This window comes from Aythya ferina, assembly GCF_964211825.1.
Source record: "Aythya ferina genome assembly, chromosome: 5".
NCBI lineage: Eukaryota > Metazoa > Chordata > Aves > Anseriformes > Anatidae > Aythya > Aythya ferina.
The window spans coordinates 27,237,566-27,254,204 of NC_140301.1; the positions used below are offsets into that span (position 1 = coordinate 27,237,566).

General features: G+C 34.3%; 1 protein-coding gene and 1 long non-coding RNA gene across 6 annotated transcripts in view; one reads left to right on the forward strand and one right to left on the reverse strand.

Annotated features, from left to right (window-relative positions):
• Positions 1–15,816, forward strand: part of EIF2AK4 (eukaryotic translation initiation factor 2 alpha kinase 4) — a 38,362-nt gene extending 22,546 nt beyond the window's left edge. For 3 of the 5 annotated variants that reach the window (XM_084521319.1, XM_084521320.1, XM_084521321.1), the window contains 17 exons: positions 652–773; positions 1,912–1,961; positions 2,052–2,220; positions 2,783–2,899; positions 3,632–3,697; positions 4,211–4,381; positions 4,958–5,092; positions 5,213–5,320; positions 6,016–6,144; positions 7,177–7,263; positions 8,407–8,519; positions 10,083–10,141; positions 11,213–11,310; positions 12,442–12,510; positions 12,930–12,974; positions 14,028–14,152; positions 15,301–15,816. In XM_084521319.1, coding sequence (XP_084377445.1) covers positions 652–773; positions 1,912–1,961; positions 2,052–2,220; positions 2,783–2,899; positions 3,632–3,697; positions 4,211–4,381; positions 4,958–5,092; positions 5,213–5,320; positions 6,016–6,144; positions 7,177–7,263; positions 8,407–8,519; positions 10,083–10,141; positions 11,213–11,310; positions 12,442–12,510; positions 12,930–12,974; positions 14,028–14,152; positions 15,301–15,355 — 1,718 coding nt within the window. In that variant the 3' untranslated portion in view covers positions 15,356–15,816. Of the gene's footprint in view, positions 1–651; positions 774–1,911; positions 1,962–2,051; positions 2,221–2,782; positions 2,900–3,631; positions 3,698–4,210; positions 4,382–4,957; positions 5,093–5,175; positions 5,321–6,015; positions 6,145–7,176; positions 7,264–8,406; positions 8,520–10,082; positions 10,142–11,212; positions 11,311–12,441; positions 12,511–12,929; positions 12,975–14,027; positions 14,153–15,300 lie in introns of those variants that run through there. The other 2 variants (XR_014693659.1, XM_084521322.1) reach the window with 2 other exon arrangements.
• On the reverse strand, positions 11,318–13,531 carry LOC311437721. The gene is made up of 3 exons (XR_014693660.1): positions 13,196–13,531; positions 11,646–12,474; positions 11,318–11,612 (listed from the first exon to the last, which is right to left on the reverse strand). It is a non-coding gene; the product is annotated as an uncharacterized lncRNA (long non-coding RNA).
• Positions 15,817–16,639: the final 823 nt, after the last annotated feature.

Consider the following 16,639-nt stretch of genomic DNA (forward strand, 5'->3'; position numbering starts at 1 on the left):
AAAGCATCTATAATAAAGTAGCAGTTTAAGAGTCAGTAGAGAATTTAAAACAAGAAAGTATTTTCTAAATGATTAGTAATTATATTGTTTACAGTAGAGTTTCCTCTGAGGATTAGATTCATACAGATAGATGGTTGCAAAATATATAAAAAAAAAAAAAAAAAAAAAAAAAAAAAGGTATTTAATGAGGATTTTAAAATGATCCACAAACATTTGAGGCAGTTTTTGGAGAAATGGGATACATTTTTGAACAATATTTGTTCCCTACAGAAGTGCCGCTAGACCAAAACAGTACTACCACTGTCTATAGAGTTTTTAATTTGTTCCTTTTGCGTGTTTTTCTGAAACGTGTTTAAAGAGGGAGGGCAAGGTGAGGATTCTGCAGGGGCTGTGGAATTGGCACTTCTCTGTTTATTTGAGGGCTGCCTTTTGATTCCAAGAACTGTGGAAGATAGAACATCAGAGTTTGGTTGATGTGTTGCTTTAATAGACTTTCCTCTTCCACCACTAAAGGATGTTTAAAATAATGCAGTTTTTTTAAAAGTATTGGCTGAGATTAAGCAACCTTGCAGAGTATGATATAAACTTGTAAAAAGTAGATGTTAATTTTGAAATGGAAGATTAATGGGAGATTGTACTATTTTTATGTAGGAGCCATCAAGCTGCATACGCCACTGCTCATGCCTAGAAATAAAAAACTGTACGAACATAACGAAGCTTCATATTTCATGGATCACAGTGGGATGCTTGTTATGCTTCCTTATGACCTCAGAGTAAGTAGTATCTTCTCTGCAGGCAAAGCTGGGTTTGAAGAGTGCTGTGGTGTTTGTCAATACCTTTGATTTACCGGTTATGAATTCGGTTTATGCTTATACTTCCTCAAACTACTGAAGCAGTCTATCTTTCAGTGCCTGTTGTATTCTTCTTAGTGCTCAGAAAACCAGTCATCCTGGTTTTCACAGCTGGAACTGTTAAAAGAAATATTTTTTTTATTTTTTATTTTTTTTTACCATAGGTGAAAATAATACCGTATTATCAATGTGGTAGATGTCACTGCTGCTTTCATTTTTTGTCTTGCACATGTATGAGACAAAGGACTTTTCCTATGACCAGTGAAAATATTCTTATCCCCTATTTATATGTCTTTTCTAGAGAATGTATGTAACATTCTGCCCAGTTTTATGTTCCCCTTGAGCATATATTGTAAAGGGTCATTCTCCTCTGGAGAGGAATTGTATGTGTAGTTGAAATTTTAGTGTCTGTGATTCAGTACTGCCCAATTAAATGCAATGTTGGTGTAGTTAATTGCTTTGCACTTAATTAAAACCTAAATGCTTTAAGTTATATTTTTTCATTTATTACTGACAGTTAAAGAACCTGACCTTTTATATTCCATATTATTAATTTAAGGTCAATGTGACTCACTCTTCCTTTGCATTTATAACATCAAGCTATATATACAGTGTGATTCACAGCTAAGGACTTGTGCAGGATCTACAATATTGATTTTTCTGTTGGATTTGCTTGTTTTGGAAAATGTATTGGCCAAAGTTTTATTAAACAAATACTCCTTTATATCTTCATGTAAACGAAAAAATACTTGCTAGTACATTTCAATAGGCTCATAGTCAAGTTAATGATGATGCATTTTGCATTCATTAGGATACTTAAGAAAGGTCCTTGTTTCCTTCTCCAAGCTATTAGAGAAGTTTTTTTGTTTGTTTTTTTTTTTTTTTGCCCTTTTTTAAGGCTTGTCACAAAGAGGATTGATCTTATTTGGCTTTGGCAAATATTTAAGGCATTATTACACATGAGAAGTGTTGACTATGTGGTAGTAATTCATTTCCAGTTTAAGAGCAGAGCCAGACTGAAGGTTTTGTTTCCACAATTTTTATGCATTCTGTTTTTCAGATTCCTTTTGCAAGATTTGTAGCTAGAAACAACATATCAAACTTGAAAAGGTAAGGGACTTAAAGACACTTTGCACAGATGAACTGCTTTATGACAGTGAACACTGAAGATGCTGATTCGTTCTTCAATGTTTCCTTTAGATACTGTATAGAGCGAGTTTTCAGACCTCGGAAGTTAGACCGCTGTCATCCCAAAGAACTTCTAGAATGTGCATTTGACATTATTACATCTACTGGAAATAGTTTTTTGCCTATAGCAGAAACAATTTATGCCATTTCAGAAATCATTCAAGAGTTTCCAGTGCTACAGGTAGATTCTCTAATGATGCTTCTTGATTTTTTAAAAATATTTTTTGCTCCTTTTCCATATAAAATTTTAATCTAAGTAAATATTCAATCTATTGTGTTCAAAAAGGGTAGGTCCTCTAATGAGTATAGAACTTTGTGATCACAAATTTTGTCAATAGTCAGGTACAGAGCAATTGTCATTTAAATAAAAATGTGTTTTGTAGGTAACCTTAAAATGAAGCAAATGTTTGTATGTATCATAAATACTAATTGAACCCTTACAGTGCCATTGAAATAATGTCTGTCTTCTGTCAGGCAAGTGATTACTGTAGAATGGGACAGACCTTGCCATTCTTTATTTATAAATGGAAGGTAAGGTGATGGACGAAGTCTGGAGTTACTTTTGAACAATGGGAGAAGTTATTAAAGGTTTAAGAAACATCTTTTTTGGTATGCATTTAGGGGTGTTTGTGGTGGATTTGTTTTGTTTTGTTTTAAGCAAATTAGAGTGCTAATAAAATATTTTTATTGTTTGATTGTTTCTTCCTTTCTTTTTCTCTTTTTTTTTTTTTCCCCTTTGTTAGGAAAGAAATTACAGTATTTATTTGAACCATACTTCCTTATTGAAAGCTATACTTTTGCATTGTGGGATACCAGAGGATAAACTCAATCAAGTTTACATCATTCTGTATGATGCTGTGGTAAGATACTGGATATTAAACTAATCTTTGTAATGATCACTTAAGTTATCTTATTTTGTGGAGCAATTTCTAAAAATGAGGAACAGAGAATTGCCAGCATAACAAGGAACATCTTTTTCATACTTAAAATGGCTCACTATCTTTGGGCTGTAAAATTAGATTAATAACTTTTCTGTTACTTCTGGAATAGGGTGTTTTAAGATACTTTTAAAATTTATATTTACGAGAGAATTATTCACCTGTATAGTGAAGAACTGGTAGGCAATTCAATAAAAACTTCAAAATGTGTATTAGTAACATTTTGATCTTTTCCACCATGCAGAGAAAATAGTTTAAATTCATTTGCATAATTAAGATAGTGTTTAAATCCCAACAAAAATGTGTATTTCTTAACTCTTATACTTTTATCCTTTAATTTTTCAAATTTATTCTTTTTGGGTTTATGTTAATTTGCATAAACAATCTTGTATTTGTTTATGCAGAAGTACTTTTCAACAGAAGTTGGTAGTTTTTACTTATGTATGTTTCTTGAACCAAGCCAAATATGACCTCACTAAAAGATAAGTGGAAAGTGTTATTTATCATTTTCACTCTTCTAAAGTATGATTGAAGTTTGTAACTAGAACCTTTAATTAAAAGGATTGGAAAGTTATGTTTTAATTCTTCTCATCACTAATAATGTTTGTTGTAACCCAGTTGTTTTGAATATGTTTACATCTGTTTCTCTTGCAGACTGAAAAGCTAACTAAAAGAGAAGTAGAAGCCAAATTCTGTAATCTCTCTCTGTCATCTAATAGTGTAAGTAATTTTAATTCAGTGTTAAATTACTTGAAACTTTCCAGAATATTACACTGACTTTGAAATTTACTCAACCAGAGTGAGAAGAATCAACTGTTACATCCACTGTCCAAAATAAATTAGTCTCTTTGAAAGTGGTCTGATTTTGTTCTCTGCTCTCTCTTGAAGACAGTATTGCTGCTTTCCATGCATCTGTCTTCTCTTAAATGTGTTTTGTATTATGAAAATGGTGAAAAGGTAGATGGAACACTGTACTGAGTGATATCTAGTAAAATGAAAGAAACTTTAAAAAAAAAAAAAAAAAAATGAATTGTCTGCAATTGTTGGCAAGTCTGCCTCAAGAGAGTTGAGGCTGATTTCTGGATGCTCTGATAGGTTGCTAGGAGGAACAAGGGAAAAAAAAAGGCCGATACTTCACTCACACAGAAAATTATGTATATATTTTTTTAATGTGATCTGTTATGAGCACTGTCAGTCATGCTATCTATATTTTTATTTTATTTTTGCTTTTAGCTTTCTCGACTCTACAAATTCATTGAGCAGAAGGGAGAAGCAAGTAATGTATTTCCATTTTTAAACACAACAATAAAACAAAAGCCAGGTGTGACTCAGCTGTTGAAGCATGGCATGAAGGATCTAGAGGAAATAATTGCTCTGTTAAAGCAGCTTGGAATAAAGCTTCAGGTTTGTAAAAACGCTCTACTAATAAGTTTGTTGTTTTGTAGGCTACTGGGCCATGTAATTTGTCATGAAACAAACTAATGATATGTTAGGGTACAAAAAGCACACCAAAATAAATGTTGTTTATACTTGTTTTGATGACAAGTAATAATACTGGCATTGATTTTGAGAGATTCATTTTAAGAATAAGTCTCTGGATCGATTTCTGTCTTAACTGCACAGAGATTTTCTTCCCAGCAAAGACTGAAGTCATTACCCAGAGCATAAAGAAGTTTTAAATTTTGAAATAAACTGCAAATATTTTTAAAATACAGAAAGCTGATTACTGAAGGCATCCCCTTCCACCTTCCTTGAGGCTTGCTGTTTGGAGTTTGTGTTACAAGTCTGTTGTGATGCATTAAGCTTAAAGCATTATTTCCTTATTTTTAATTGTATTTTAAGCTTTTGGAGATAGTGTTTTCATATGCCTTCCTAATGTGGGGACATTGTTGTCAATACATGCTGCTAAAAGCAAATGAAATATATTAACCAGTAATATTGGTACAGGACTTGTTCATTTATTCATTTTTATTTTTACAGGTTTCTATAAATCTGGGACTAGTTTACAAAATACAGCAACACAATGGTATTATCTTTCAGTTTATAGCATACATCAAAAGAAGACAAAGAACTGTGCCTGAAATCCTTGCTGCAGGGGGCAGATATGATCATTTGGTATGTGCACATCTCTTTTAATGAGTTCAGATGAAAAGAAGAACATGAAAAAGATCAAAAACCTTTTTTGACATTTTTCAAAGATAAATGTTTGGTTCTTCTGCTTTGTCTTGTTTTGAGATTCCACAATTTAGAGGACCACAGACAGTAGGACCAGTTCCTTCAGCTGTTGGAGTCAGCATAGCTATAGACAAAATAACTGCTGCCGTTTCCAGTATGGAGGATTCTGTAAGTTTGTTTTCGGGGAGGTGTGGTTGTTTCTTTGCTTATTCCTGACTGCTCAGTAACCTAGTTATACCTACAGATAGGCAAAAAATAAGAGATGCAGATGTGTTCCAAAATACTGTACTGAAATAGAAAACATCAAGATGACTTGTTTTCTTCTGTATCTCTCTACACAGCATTGTTTAATAAAGTAAGGGGAACAGCGGATGTTCAGGTTTATACCCTTTGATTTTTAATTAAATGAGGCATTTTTCTCAGTCTGAGCATTGTTTCAGATGAAAAATTATAACTGTTGATATTTAGCTATTGTTACTTTGCCCCTACAAGGAAGGAACCTTAAGGAAATGGACTCTATATGTCACAGTTTCATTTGGTTGTGGAATGTGTATTTTACTAACTTTTACTTATAAGAATAAATTAACATTTTTCAGTTTAATTAGAAGGAAAGAATGGAAATGGCTAGGATACTTGGTGGGACATGCAGTTGCCGTTTGTCAAAGATTAAAATTCAGCACCTTTTAAAGATGCTCAGGAGTATGGTGGCTCTAAAAAGAGGTGATCTAACCCCTCTTTTCAGGTTGATGCATTCTGAAAAATGTTAGTATATATATCCTTCTTTGTTACTTTAACTGCCTTATGAAGGTTAAAAGGTGGTCTGGCGGTTACTATTGTCCCTCTTGTTTTCACTTTTCCTTCAGATTTCTGTCAGCTCATGTGACCTGCTGGTTGTAAGTGTTGGTCAGATGTCCATGGGTAGAGCTATCAATATTGTTCAGAAACTCTGGACTGCAGGAATTCCAGCTGAAATAATGTACGACTGGTCCCAGGTATAACGTCTTTCTACGTGTGTATATTGCTCTACTCTAAGATTAACACAGACTGACACCATCCTTTTTTTTTTTTTTTTTTTTTTTTTGAATCACAGACTCATAAAGCTGAGAATGCAGAGTGCTACTAAGATACAGTAATGTTAAGAAGGTCTCACTGGCCTTGCAGTGCTCTTCCTCTCTAGCTGCCAGAGTCTTTAAAATTTTGTTGGAGGATCTTTATGTGCATCTCAGAGCACAGAGGAGTTAAGTGACCTGCCCCATTATAAATCCTGAGTGCAGAATCCAAGACCTGTTGAAATCAAGGAGGTGGAAATCACTTAAGTTAAATCAGGGCTAAGCAGCCTCATTTTAAGTGAAGTGAGGATGCTTCAAGGCAGAAGCATATTTTGTACCAGTGAAGGTAATAAAGGAGGTGAGATGAAAATGCCAGCAGAGCAAATCTCCATACACCTTCTTCACAGACCCTTCACAGATTCTTCATAGATCTTCTTGGTTCAAAGAATCTTCTGAATCTGTTGAAATGCATGACAGGCTAAGTCTACACTGAGGGCAGCTGTGCTGTGCAGACTGTTCTTGCACCTTTATCCATGCTGAAAGGAGGCTCAACTGCATTTCACCAGTTCTGCATTACTTGTGCTTCTTCTGTGAGGACAGCTGGCAAGGAGGAAGTAGTAGTTTACTGTAGGTAGGACAGAGGCTGTGCTGCTGAGCATGTCTTGCCCATAAAGTGGATCCAGATAGTCTTTCCACATGGGAACTAGGACTGCAGGGCTTAGGAATTCAGACTACCTAGTGTATATTTCAACTTCAATTTTTAAGGAAGATTGGGTGAACATATGAATCCAAAATGAAGTTTCACCTTCTGGACTTGTTAATAAAGCTTTCCTCACTTAGAAGCAGTTATATTCAGTGTAACAGCTGCATATTGAGTTTTTCTAATTGAAGACAGGAGACTTTGATTACTTAAAGTGATCATTTTATAATCTGTCAAATTTCCATTCCATTCTCCTTCCCCTTTTCCTATTTCAGTCCCAGGAGGAACTGCAGGAATATTGCCGATGCTCTGGGATAACATATGTGGCTCTTGTGTCAGATAAAGAAGGAAGTCACGTTAAGGTAAGCATGGTAGCCAAGGATTTCAGTGCTATTTCAGATTGATAGTCTGTTTTACATTTTTTATTTTTTTAAGATCAGGAACATTTTATTTTCTGTAAAACTTTAAGTAGATGGAATTCACGTAAACATGGGTTTGGTTGTTAAGTACCAGAAAGTTCTTCTGAAAAAGCCAGTTTATTATCCGTCAGCACACTGTTGTTCAAACATGCAAAGAGTCTGAACCACGCTGTTCTTCTCTGTAAGATAAGGCTAAGACAGAAAGATATGACTGTATTAAAGCCTGAATTACCTATCACCTTCTGTACTATATCTGCTCTACAGCCTCTAGTTTTGGTACCTTCTTAGAAGTTAAAAGTTTTACAGTATCTTTGATTCTGGATCATTTGGAAGAAAAAAAAAAATTCTTTTAATTAAAATTCATTCTTTGATGGAAAAACGTAATCACTTGACAGGAGATGGCATGGCCATGTTAATGTGAGTTACTAAAATATTTTTTACTTAACTTGTTAATCACTTGCCTTCTCATTGCAACAGAGAGCAAATAAGTGCGGTAACTATATGAAGAAGTAGATTTTGATTATGAGAATGAGATGCGTGTTTGTCTTCTATGGACTATTACAGAGTGTTATTTTAAATATGACTTTATTGAAGCAAAATCAACAAAGAACACTAATGAGATGAATGCTGTTGTGACTGGTTAATCTCTTACCAGTAAAGATGGAGCAGATATTTTAAGTTTTTAATGTTTGAGTGTAATCTTTGAAAACTGCAAGGCAAGCCTAATTCTAACATAATTCCTTAACTAAAAGTTAAAAAAAAAAAGCCCCAAGCCAAATATGCTTTTATTAATACAGTATTTGCACCTAAGAACCAATTTGTTAAATATTACTTACTACATATAAGGTACAAGCGGACAAGATAGTTCAAGCTTTGGGAATGCGGAGGAAAGTGGTTGGAAAAAAATTATATAAAATCAAAGATTTAACAGTCAGTGATTGATTGGTTATGATGACAACTTCCTCCCTTGACTGCTTCACCTTTAAGGGGTGAATAATCCAGTTTGGTTTTGATTAAATTTGAGTAGTTTATTCATATGCCATTTTAAGAATCAACAATCCTAAGAATCACTGAAATACATCATAGGTGAAATCCTTTGAGAAAGACAGACAGACGGAGAAAAGGATTTTTGAATCTGACTTATTAGATCACCTGATCCAGAAAATGAAAACTAAGATCTGTGATGAAAGATGTAGTAGGTAAGTAGCAAAATGTGTACATGAATAGTCAAAATTAGACAAATGCTTGTTTTTTAAATGAAATAATTTTTAAGATATGCCTCGTTAAACCTTGATTTTATTCAATAAGGAACAAGAACTTTGAGTTCCTTTTGAGGGGAAAAGAAAGCAAAAAGCTTGGTTATAGAATTTCATTAAGAGATTGACTTTCCTAGCAGCTGTTATATTCAAACATCCTTAGAGCTTCAAAAATTAGAAGACCATGTGGTCGTCCAGCTGGAATGCTACTACAACAGCAGTACTGTTTGTACGGCAGGACTGCCTGCAAGTCCCCGTTACTGAACAGAAGTCATTTCCATTCAAGCACTGTGTAACTGAAGGATGAAAGCAGCAAGTCCCTTTCATTCTGAGGCAGTGCTCATATGGTAAAAACGAAGGTGTGACTCCTGCACGCCGTGGCTGGCCCAAGTGACAGTAACACCTGGCCAAAGAATTGGGGTATACAGCAGTACTCTACGTCTGTTAAAATTATTGTTTACTGTGACAAATAGAACTTAGCACAGAAATCACAGGAATGGCTGCTACAGCCACAATGATACGCTTAAACAGTAGAGCTGTTACTCATACATATATATCCTATAAAATATATAACTACACACAGATCTATACATGTTTATGTATCTGCATTATGTCTGTGTACATATATATGTATGTAGTGGCAGAAAGAACTGTTTCTGAATTCTAGGCTGTATGAATAAACCAACAGATTTGATACCCATATTTCTGAGTAGACTTAACAGTAAAGGAAATATTTAAGCTGGGAAAGGCTTAACTCAAATGTAGTGTGTACAAGTGGGTGATACCTCTTGATACCCACCTCTGAATTCTCCTTTATCTGGCCTCTGCCAGTCTTAGCATTTAACTTTGCAACTAACCTTATCCTTATGTGTTTTGTGACAGATCTACAAGGATCCATTAGAAGTTGTGAAAGAAAAGCATACTTTCTAAAAGTTGTCTTATATCTAAATCCTGAGAACAGAACATAGAAGGGAAAAAAATTGGTAATTCTAAACAGAGAAATGAAGTAATTATGATCATAATAACACTGACAAATTTTTCTCCTAATGAATCCTGAATGGGGAAAGTAAATGGATCCAAATAATCAAAAGCATCTTTTAATTCGTGATCAATATTACTTTGATATTGTAGTATCATCTCTCAGAAATCTATACATTGTAGATTAAAATAGTAATATAAAGACAGTATTCTCATAATATATTCTGGTATTAGGATCTAAATCACTCTTGAATGAAGGGGAGCACAGTTTTTTGTATCCATAGGAAACCCAAAGATTGCTGGACTACAGCAGTAGTCCAATACAACAGCAATACAATTGTTTGTGTAGTTCGCTGGGCCTAGTACCTCAGTAATGTAAGTTATAGGATATCCTGTCTGTTCCAGAATAGAACACAGGTTTATCTGTTGAATTGAAATAAATATATTTGTATGATAGTCTAGAACCATGTGTATTACAGCATGCATTTGTTATTGTTAACTTGCTTCCCTAACTGTCTTTATTTTTAGAGAAACGTCAGATAATCTCTCCGTACCAAATCAAAAGGGATCATTTGCTAATATTTCAGGTATTTAGTTACTGAACATACAAAATGGTTTCTCTTTCTGCTTAAAACAAGTTTTGCAAGAAAATCTGGTTGGAACATAATTTTGAAAAGTATTACCAAGGTCTGTGTAGGAAAATGTGTTCTAGCAGCACATCTGGTTAGAGACATCTTCCCCATTCTCAGGTTTTGTTCCAAGCGATCTAAAACTGAAATTTTCTCCGAAATAATAACTGCTCAGACCAACGTACAGAACATGTCTGATATAAGCAGTCATTGATACAGTGAGAGAGAAAGGGGAAAAAGACAAAAACTTTTTAAGCTAAGAAATTAAACGTTATCTTGATGAAAAATGAATGATTACCATTCTAAGGTTTTTCTTCTTCACATGAAAATACCTGTGAATTTATAGATACTTATTTGCACTGCTTAGCCTGAAAATAGAAGCTTGTGTTTTAAAAAATAAGTAATATTAAGTACTTCTTATAGTTTGTCATTTTGATAATTACTTCAGTAAGTACTTGTTTAGTATCTGACTTTGTTTTTTAAAAAATGCTTTTTTTCTCTTGCCTGAAAGTCAGGAACACTGCCATGCTTAACTTTGTGGGTTTGGTGTTTTGTTTTTTTTTTGTGATTACCTGAAATGTCGATTTGAATTTCAAAAGAAACCATTTCAAATTTTAATTGCTGTTGTTTGGGGAAGCTTGTAGGTATGGTATTTGTTTTGTCATTGACTTTTTTATGGGACGGAGCATTAAGTAGTCGCCTCAATCCTGTAATAGCTTTTCTTTTTGGATATTATGTCTACTACATTATTTTATAAAAAGTTTCATATGACTTACAGAATTTATTAGTTTCAGAGAACGCTGATTTAAAATACTATTTTTTTATACCTAGAAAGTCTCTCAGTCATAAGTATGCATTTTGAGAATTTACATGCACGTTTCACAATCCTCTCCACTTGACTGTATTTTTAGCATCTTTTTGAATAATACAGTAAATCTTAAACATATCAATATTTGTGAATTTTTCTGTTTCTTGCTACTTTTTGTAAAAAGAAAAAATATAATCTAAAACTGTGTGTTTGTATTTTAGGTGTGTTTGAATCACATGGAACTCTTGCAGTGCCTAAAGTTAGTGTTATAGCTCCTGAAAAATTATCTGCCAGTGCCAGGCGTCGTCAAGAAGTTCAGGTACACACATCCCATAAGTATTAAGAAGTAATCATAAGAACTTAAGGAATGTCAGAATTTATATTTTCATTATCACCTTAGACAAATGCATTCTGATTGTTTGTATTCATAAAATAGACTATGAACAACACACACAGTTGAAGTCAAACAATAATTTTTTGAAAAAAAAAAATTTAGGATCTTGGGGGTTACCTGTGACATTGTTGTGGCTCAGCCATTATCATATATTAGAAATCCCAGTCTAGTAGGAAAAATGGCTGCAATTTGCTATTTTTTTTATAAATACTTACATGCTAAAGGTGCTATGTTTTATAAATACTTACATGCTAAACTACAGTAGTTATAGTAATGTAGAAAGATGAAATTATACTGTAAAAGCAAATGCCAGTTTGCTTATTTAGGGTTAGTGGCTTCAAGATACTTAAGAGTACATAGTAAAACAAAACTGTAATCTTACCCCCTTTTTAGTCCAAATTCATAGGTACAACAAAAATGACCGCTGTAAATACTTCTTGGAACCAAAAGAAATAAATGGATACTATTCATTGAGCTAAACAGGGTTGCTGCTTTCAGTTTTTTAATACAAGCATCTTTCCAGGGTACAAGACTATTTTAATGCAAGGCTACAACTATTTCTGTCAAATGCTAAGTTTGCAGAACTGTTACAGCTTGCTTTGCAAAAAGTGTTGAGAGGAACAAGCCATGCTTTGCTATGGCTTTCCAATCAGTCATTTCTCGTCAGCTATAGATGATTCAATGTATCCACATGCAGGTTCTTCCTCCTTCTAGAAAGTTGTGTAAGGCCCACAAAGGCAGCTTTTTTAAGTACATACCTGAGACTTTACAACGTAACATGCAGTTCAGTCTGCTTTAGCACAATACCAGTATTATCAAATCTTTATTACTGCTGCAAGAGTGGTGCAGCCCGTCTCCTTCCTGTTTACCCATCCAGGTCTGTTGTGGATTTGTTACTGAAAATTATATTGAACATGAAGTTTAGTTTAAATATGATATACAACTTGTGCTAGAATCAGCCTTTTCTGCTCTCCTATCTATGAAACAGAAAACAAGTGTTCTCAGCCTGGGTCACAGAAGTGGTGTATTTTATTTTTGCCCATCTTTTGTTGGCAGGTACAAACAAGGCTTCAGACATTCATTTCTAGCCTGCAACAGAAAACAAGTGAGATTGAGATTTTAGCAGTAAGTATTTTGGCAAAAGCTTTCATCTCAGATTTGTAATTGAATTGGATGATGCAGTTGTTACCTATAACACGTTACTACCAATAGCCTCACTTTCCTGCTAGATTTGCTCTTACATTCAAACCAACACAGCATTTGCACATGGCTTTTAGACTGCTGACCAGGTCACAGAGGACTCTAAATAGCATATGCTTTTCAAGAAATATTTCCTATTTGCCTGTGCCTATTTTGAGCTTTCCATAATACAATCTGTCATGAACAGTTTGTTTAAAATGCTTAAAACCTTAGCATATTCCCAGTGCTGTCAGCATGAATGCTTCCTTGGAATTCAAAAAGTGACTCCCTTTAGTACAACTAATCTACAGTTAGCAAACCAGTGATAGAACTGTTACATATTTGATTTCTTAATATTTTTGCAGGTAGATCTACCAAAAGAAACTGTGATACACTTCTTATTATTAGAGGTAAGCAATTAAGTATTATAGTGTAATTGAACAACAGATTGTAAGTTTTGTTCCTAATGAAAATGAATGTACAATTTACCCATTGAGGTGTTAAAACTTGAAAGGACTTTTTACTCAAATTGCTTGAATGAAGCTAGAAAAATCTTCTTGTCAAATTCCCTAGTTACAGAAGACGCCAATAGGAGGTCCTAATCCAAAACTGGATTTTTCCCAGAAGTTACCTGAAATTAAGTCTTACTGTGTATTTTTCAAAACCAGTAAGCGTTAATGGGTGGTTTCAGGAAGTGTTTCCTGAAGCTGTTAATGAAGGAGTCCCCCAAAGTAGAGGCAATTGGTTTGGGTACAGCAGATGAAGCATCTGTTCCTAGTGAAGATTAGATAAATGGAGGATACGTAAGTATTATATTGACCCCTTTAAAAATTCAGAAGCTACATGGTTGTTGGGTTTTCTTTTTTTTTTTTTTTTTCCCCCTGAAGACAAAGCTCTTTACCTCCCCCAAAGAGAGCAGTTGTTTTGAAGTCAGAAATTCCTATCAGAGGTGGAAATCTCTCACTGCCCACCCCCCAAAAAAAAATACAATTGACATCCTGTCTGGAAATGGATTTAAATACTTTCATGCCCTGTATTTGTTGTTCTGAAGCAGTATTTGTCTAGACCTCAGTGAAACATCAAAAATTTTCAAAATACTTAGTCTAGTCTACCCAAATCTCAGAGAGCATTCATCACCTCTTAGTTCAGAAAAGGGAGCAGGCACACAATCAGCTTCCATCATTTACTTTTCACTGCCCTTATGGTAAAGTTCTCATCTTTCACCCACCATCACTAAACTGTCTTAAGAAACTGATCACTAACAAGTCTCATTCTTAATACCTTTTCTTAAGTCAAGTTGCACCTATTAACATGAATTACGTTTAAAACCTTTTAATACCCTGTTTAATTAAGGGATGTTGATGTTAGGCAGTGTTCAGAAGACTGAATCCTACCGGTAGAAGTATTTTCTTCACTAAAGAATGTAGTACTGTTTTACAGTTCCTTGTCCATTTTTTTCCCAGTTTGATGGAGACAGGCAAGCCTTTGATGCTACTGTGAGACAACTGATGTCACGATGGCCAAAACAAAGATGTTCATATCTGCAAGCAATCTGTGATGAAATTTACAGCATCAAAATGGAAAAGAGGTAAATTTAAGTTCTTATAGGTACATAACACATCTCATTGTTTCCTGAATTTGAAATTCATTTAACCAACTGCTCTTAATTTGTCCTCCCCTCTCCCTGGAAAAAAAAAAAAAAAAAAGTATTTGGGAAGTACATATATATTTCTTTGAGTACTATTTCTGCATACATGAAACAAAATGGAAAGTCAACAGTATCTAATCCTCACTTGTGGTAATCTGAATTCTGCATTTTGTAAACCTTTTCAAGAAATTCTAAAATGTACTCCCACTGTTTTCATTTACTGCTTTGTTCAAACAACTAAATAGTAAATAATTATACATCCAAATATACTACTACTATATAATAACCCTCTTTTCTCATGGGAGGGACTCTTAAAATTGAGTGCTTTCTAGTTCCTCCTGTTCTGAAGGAATGTGATGGCCATCCAGCAAACCTGAGAGACTGCCTCTCTTCAAGCAAACGTAGTGCATGTTCTCTCACACATACAGTAAAGCCCACTTCTGTTTTCTAAGCATAAAAACATTTATGTTCAACTCAGTCCCCTTGTTGGATCTGGCAAGGCTGAAACAGTGTATTCTAGGCATGTTGTTTTAAGCCCTAAACTTTCAATTTTTGCACGTACTGACACAGTTAAGTGAGATTTGGATATTCATTCCCCAATGAGCGTTTCATTTATAATACATTTTCTTAAATGTTCAATTTGAACATATAACATTTAAGACTAAAAATTGGCTTTAATTTCTTTTTCTTAGAGATGCACCAAAATTGCTTTATCTGCCAATGTTTACTAAGGCAACTAAATACTAAACAAAGCACTTTCTTTCCTATGACTTCCAAACCTGTGAGCAACAGAACCCAATTACTACAATTATTTTATTACTTCATACAGTGTTGGGTGTCTGTCTTCCTTTCCCATTTTATGGCTAAGCAATGTTTTGTGTGCAGGCATAAGCCTTCAAAAAATTAAATTACTAGCTAAAGAGAAAGGGAACTAAGGGGAAAATTGTAGTGACAGCGCAGATGATTTAAAGCTACTGCTTTTCTACTGAATCTTTGCTATTAGCTGAGTGCCATGATTGGTCATATGATTTACAGATTTTTAATCCGTAGCTTCAAAGTTTTAAAACTAATTTTTTTTCCCTTTGCAGGGTTCCTGCTCTCATCCTGTACAGTTACCGAGATGAATATAAGGTTTTGTTTTAGTGCTTTAAGCATTTAAGCATCTTTTCTGGGATGCTTTTACTAATAGACAATAGTGTTTCGCACAAAGGAATTTCATAATGTTGTCTTAAAGCAAGACAGGCAGCCTTTTTAAGTGTCCAGATTGAATTTCACGTGTAATATAAAACTGTAAATTTATTCCAAAAAGTGAAATATTTTATAGGTAATTAAGGAACAGTCTGACTACAGCTAGAGATGTGTTACTGTGTAAATTCTTGCACCATTATGTTGCGAGAGAGATTATTAGCTGTGCCAGGTATAAATTGACTTTTTTTTTTAAGAATGCCTTGTATGTCCATATGCAATAGTGCTGAAATAAGCATCTCAGTTCAAGGATTAGAGATGTATTATCTTCACCTCTAAAACTCTTTTAAACTTTTTTGAGGAAGGGCTTTGTGTAATAAAAGATTTGGCTACTAAGCCTTTCGAAGTACATATTACAAGGTTTTGTGATTCTTCTTTTTTGAAGAAAATTCTGCCTTAATCTTAAATCTCGATATAAAAGATAGTAAAAGACATCAAGCTGAGAGTTGTGCAAACCTGGTTGCCTGTGTTTGTCCCATCCCCTCACTCCTGCATTCACATCAAACAGCTGCTTCCTGAGAGACGAAAATAAAACCTGATGCAGGACACAAACTTGTTTCAGACCAAAAGGCCCTCAAGGTAAGACTTGAGAAAGAGTAACCTGCATGTGCTTAGAGGTATAACTGAAGTTTTGATCTAGCTTTCTTCACATGGATTGTCAGATTAAGTTTGCATTTGAAGACATGTAAGTAATGAAAGGAAGGTTAGAATTACTGTCTTGAAGCTACAGCTTCCCAGTCAATGCTTTTTAGAATTACCACTATATTTATGTTGGAATTAAATTAAAATTAAGTTGTAACACATCAGGAAAAAAGCTAAACAAATGTAAATAACGATTACAGCAGCCTTTGTTGCTGTAAATAATTATATTTCATATCAAATTAGCAAATATGAAAAAAAAAATACGTATTTCTGCACATAGACTGGTCTTCATCCTTTCTCCCCAACCAGTACCTTGCTCACACTTATTTTTCTTATCACAAAAGGTTGTCTTCAGTACTGCAGGCTCACTGCATTAAGACCTACTTCTTCTGCAGCCTTTTCCTTTTAGTGAAAAGGAAGGCGAAGTTAAAATATGCAAAGAATTAACTTTGAAGACAACCCCAAACATCTGAGAACTGCCAACATTGCCATAGCAATGCACAGAAGTAACGCTGGGGGAGGGTCAGTCCTAACAGCACA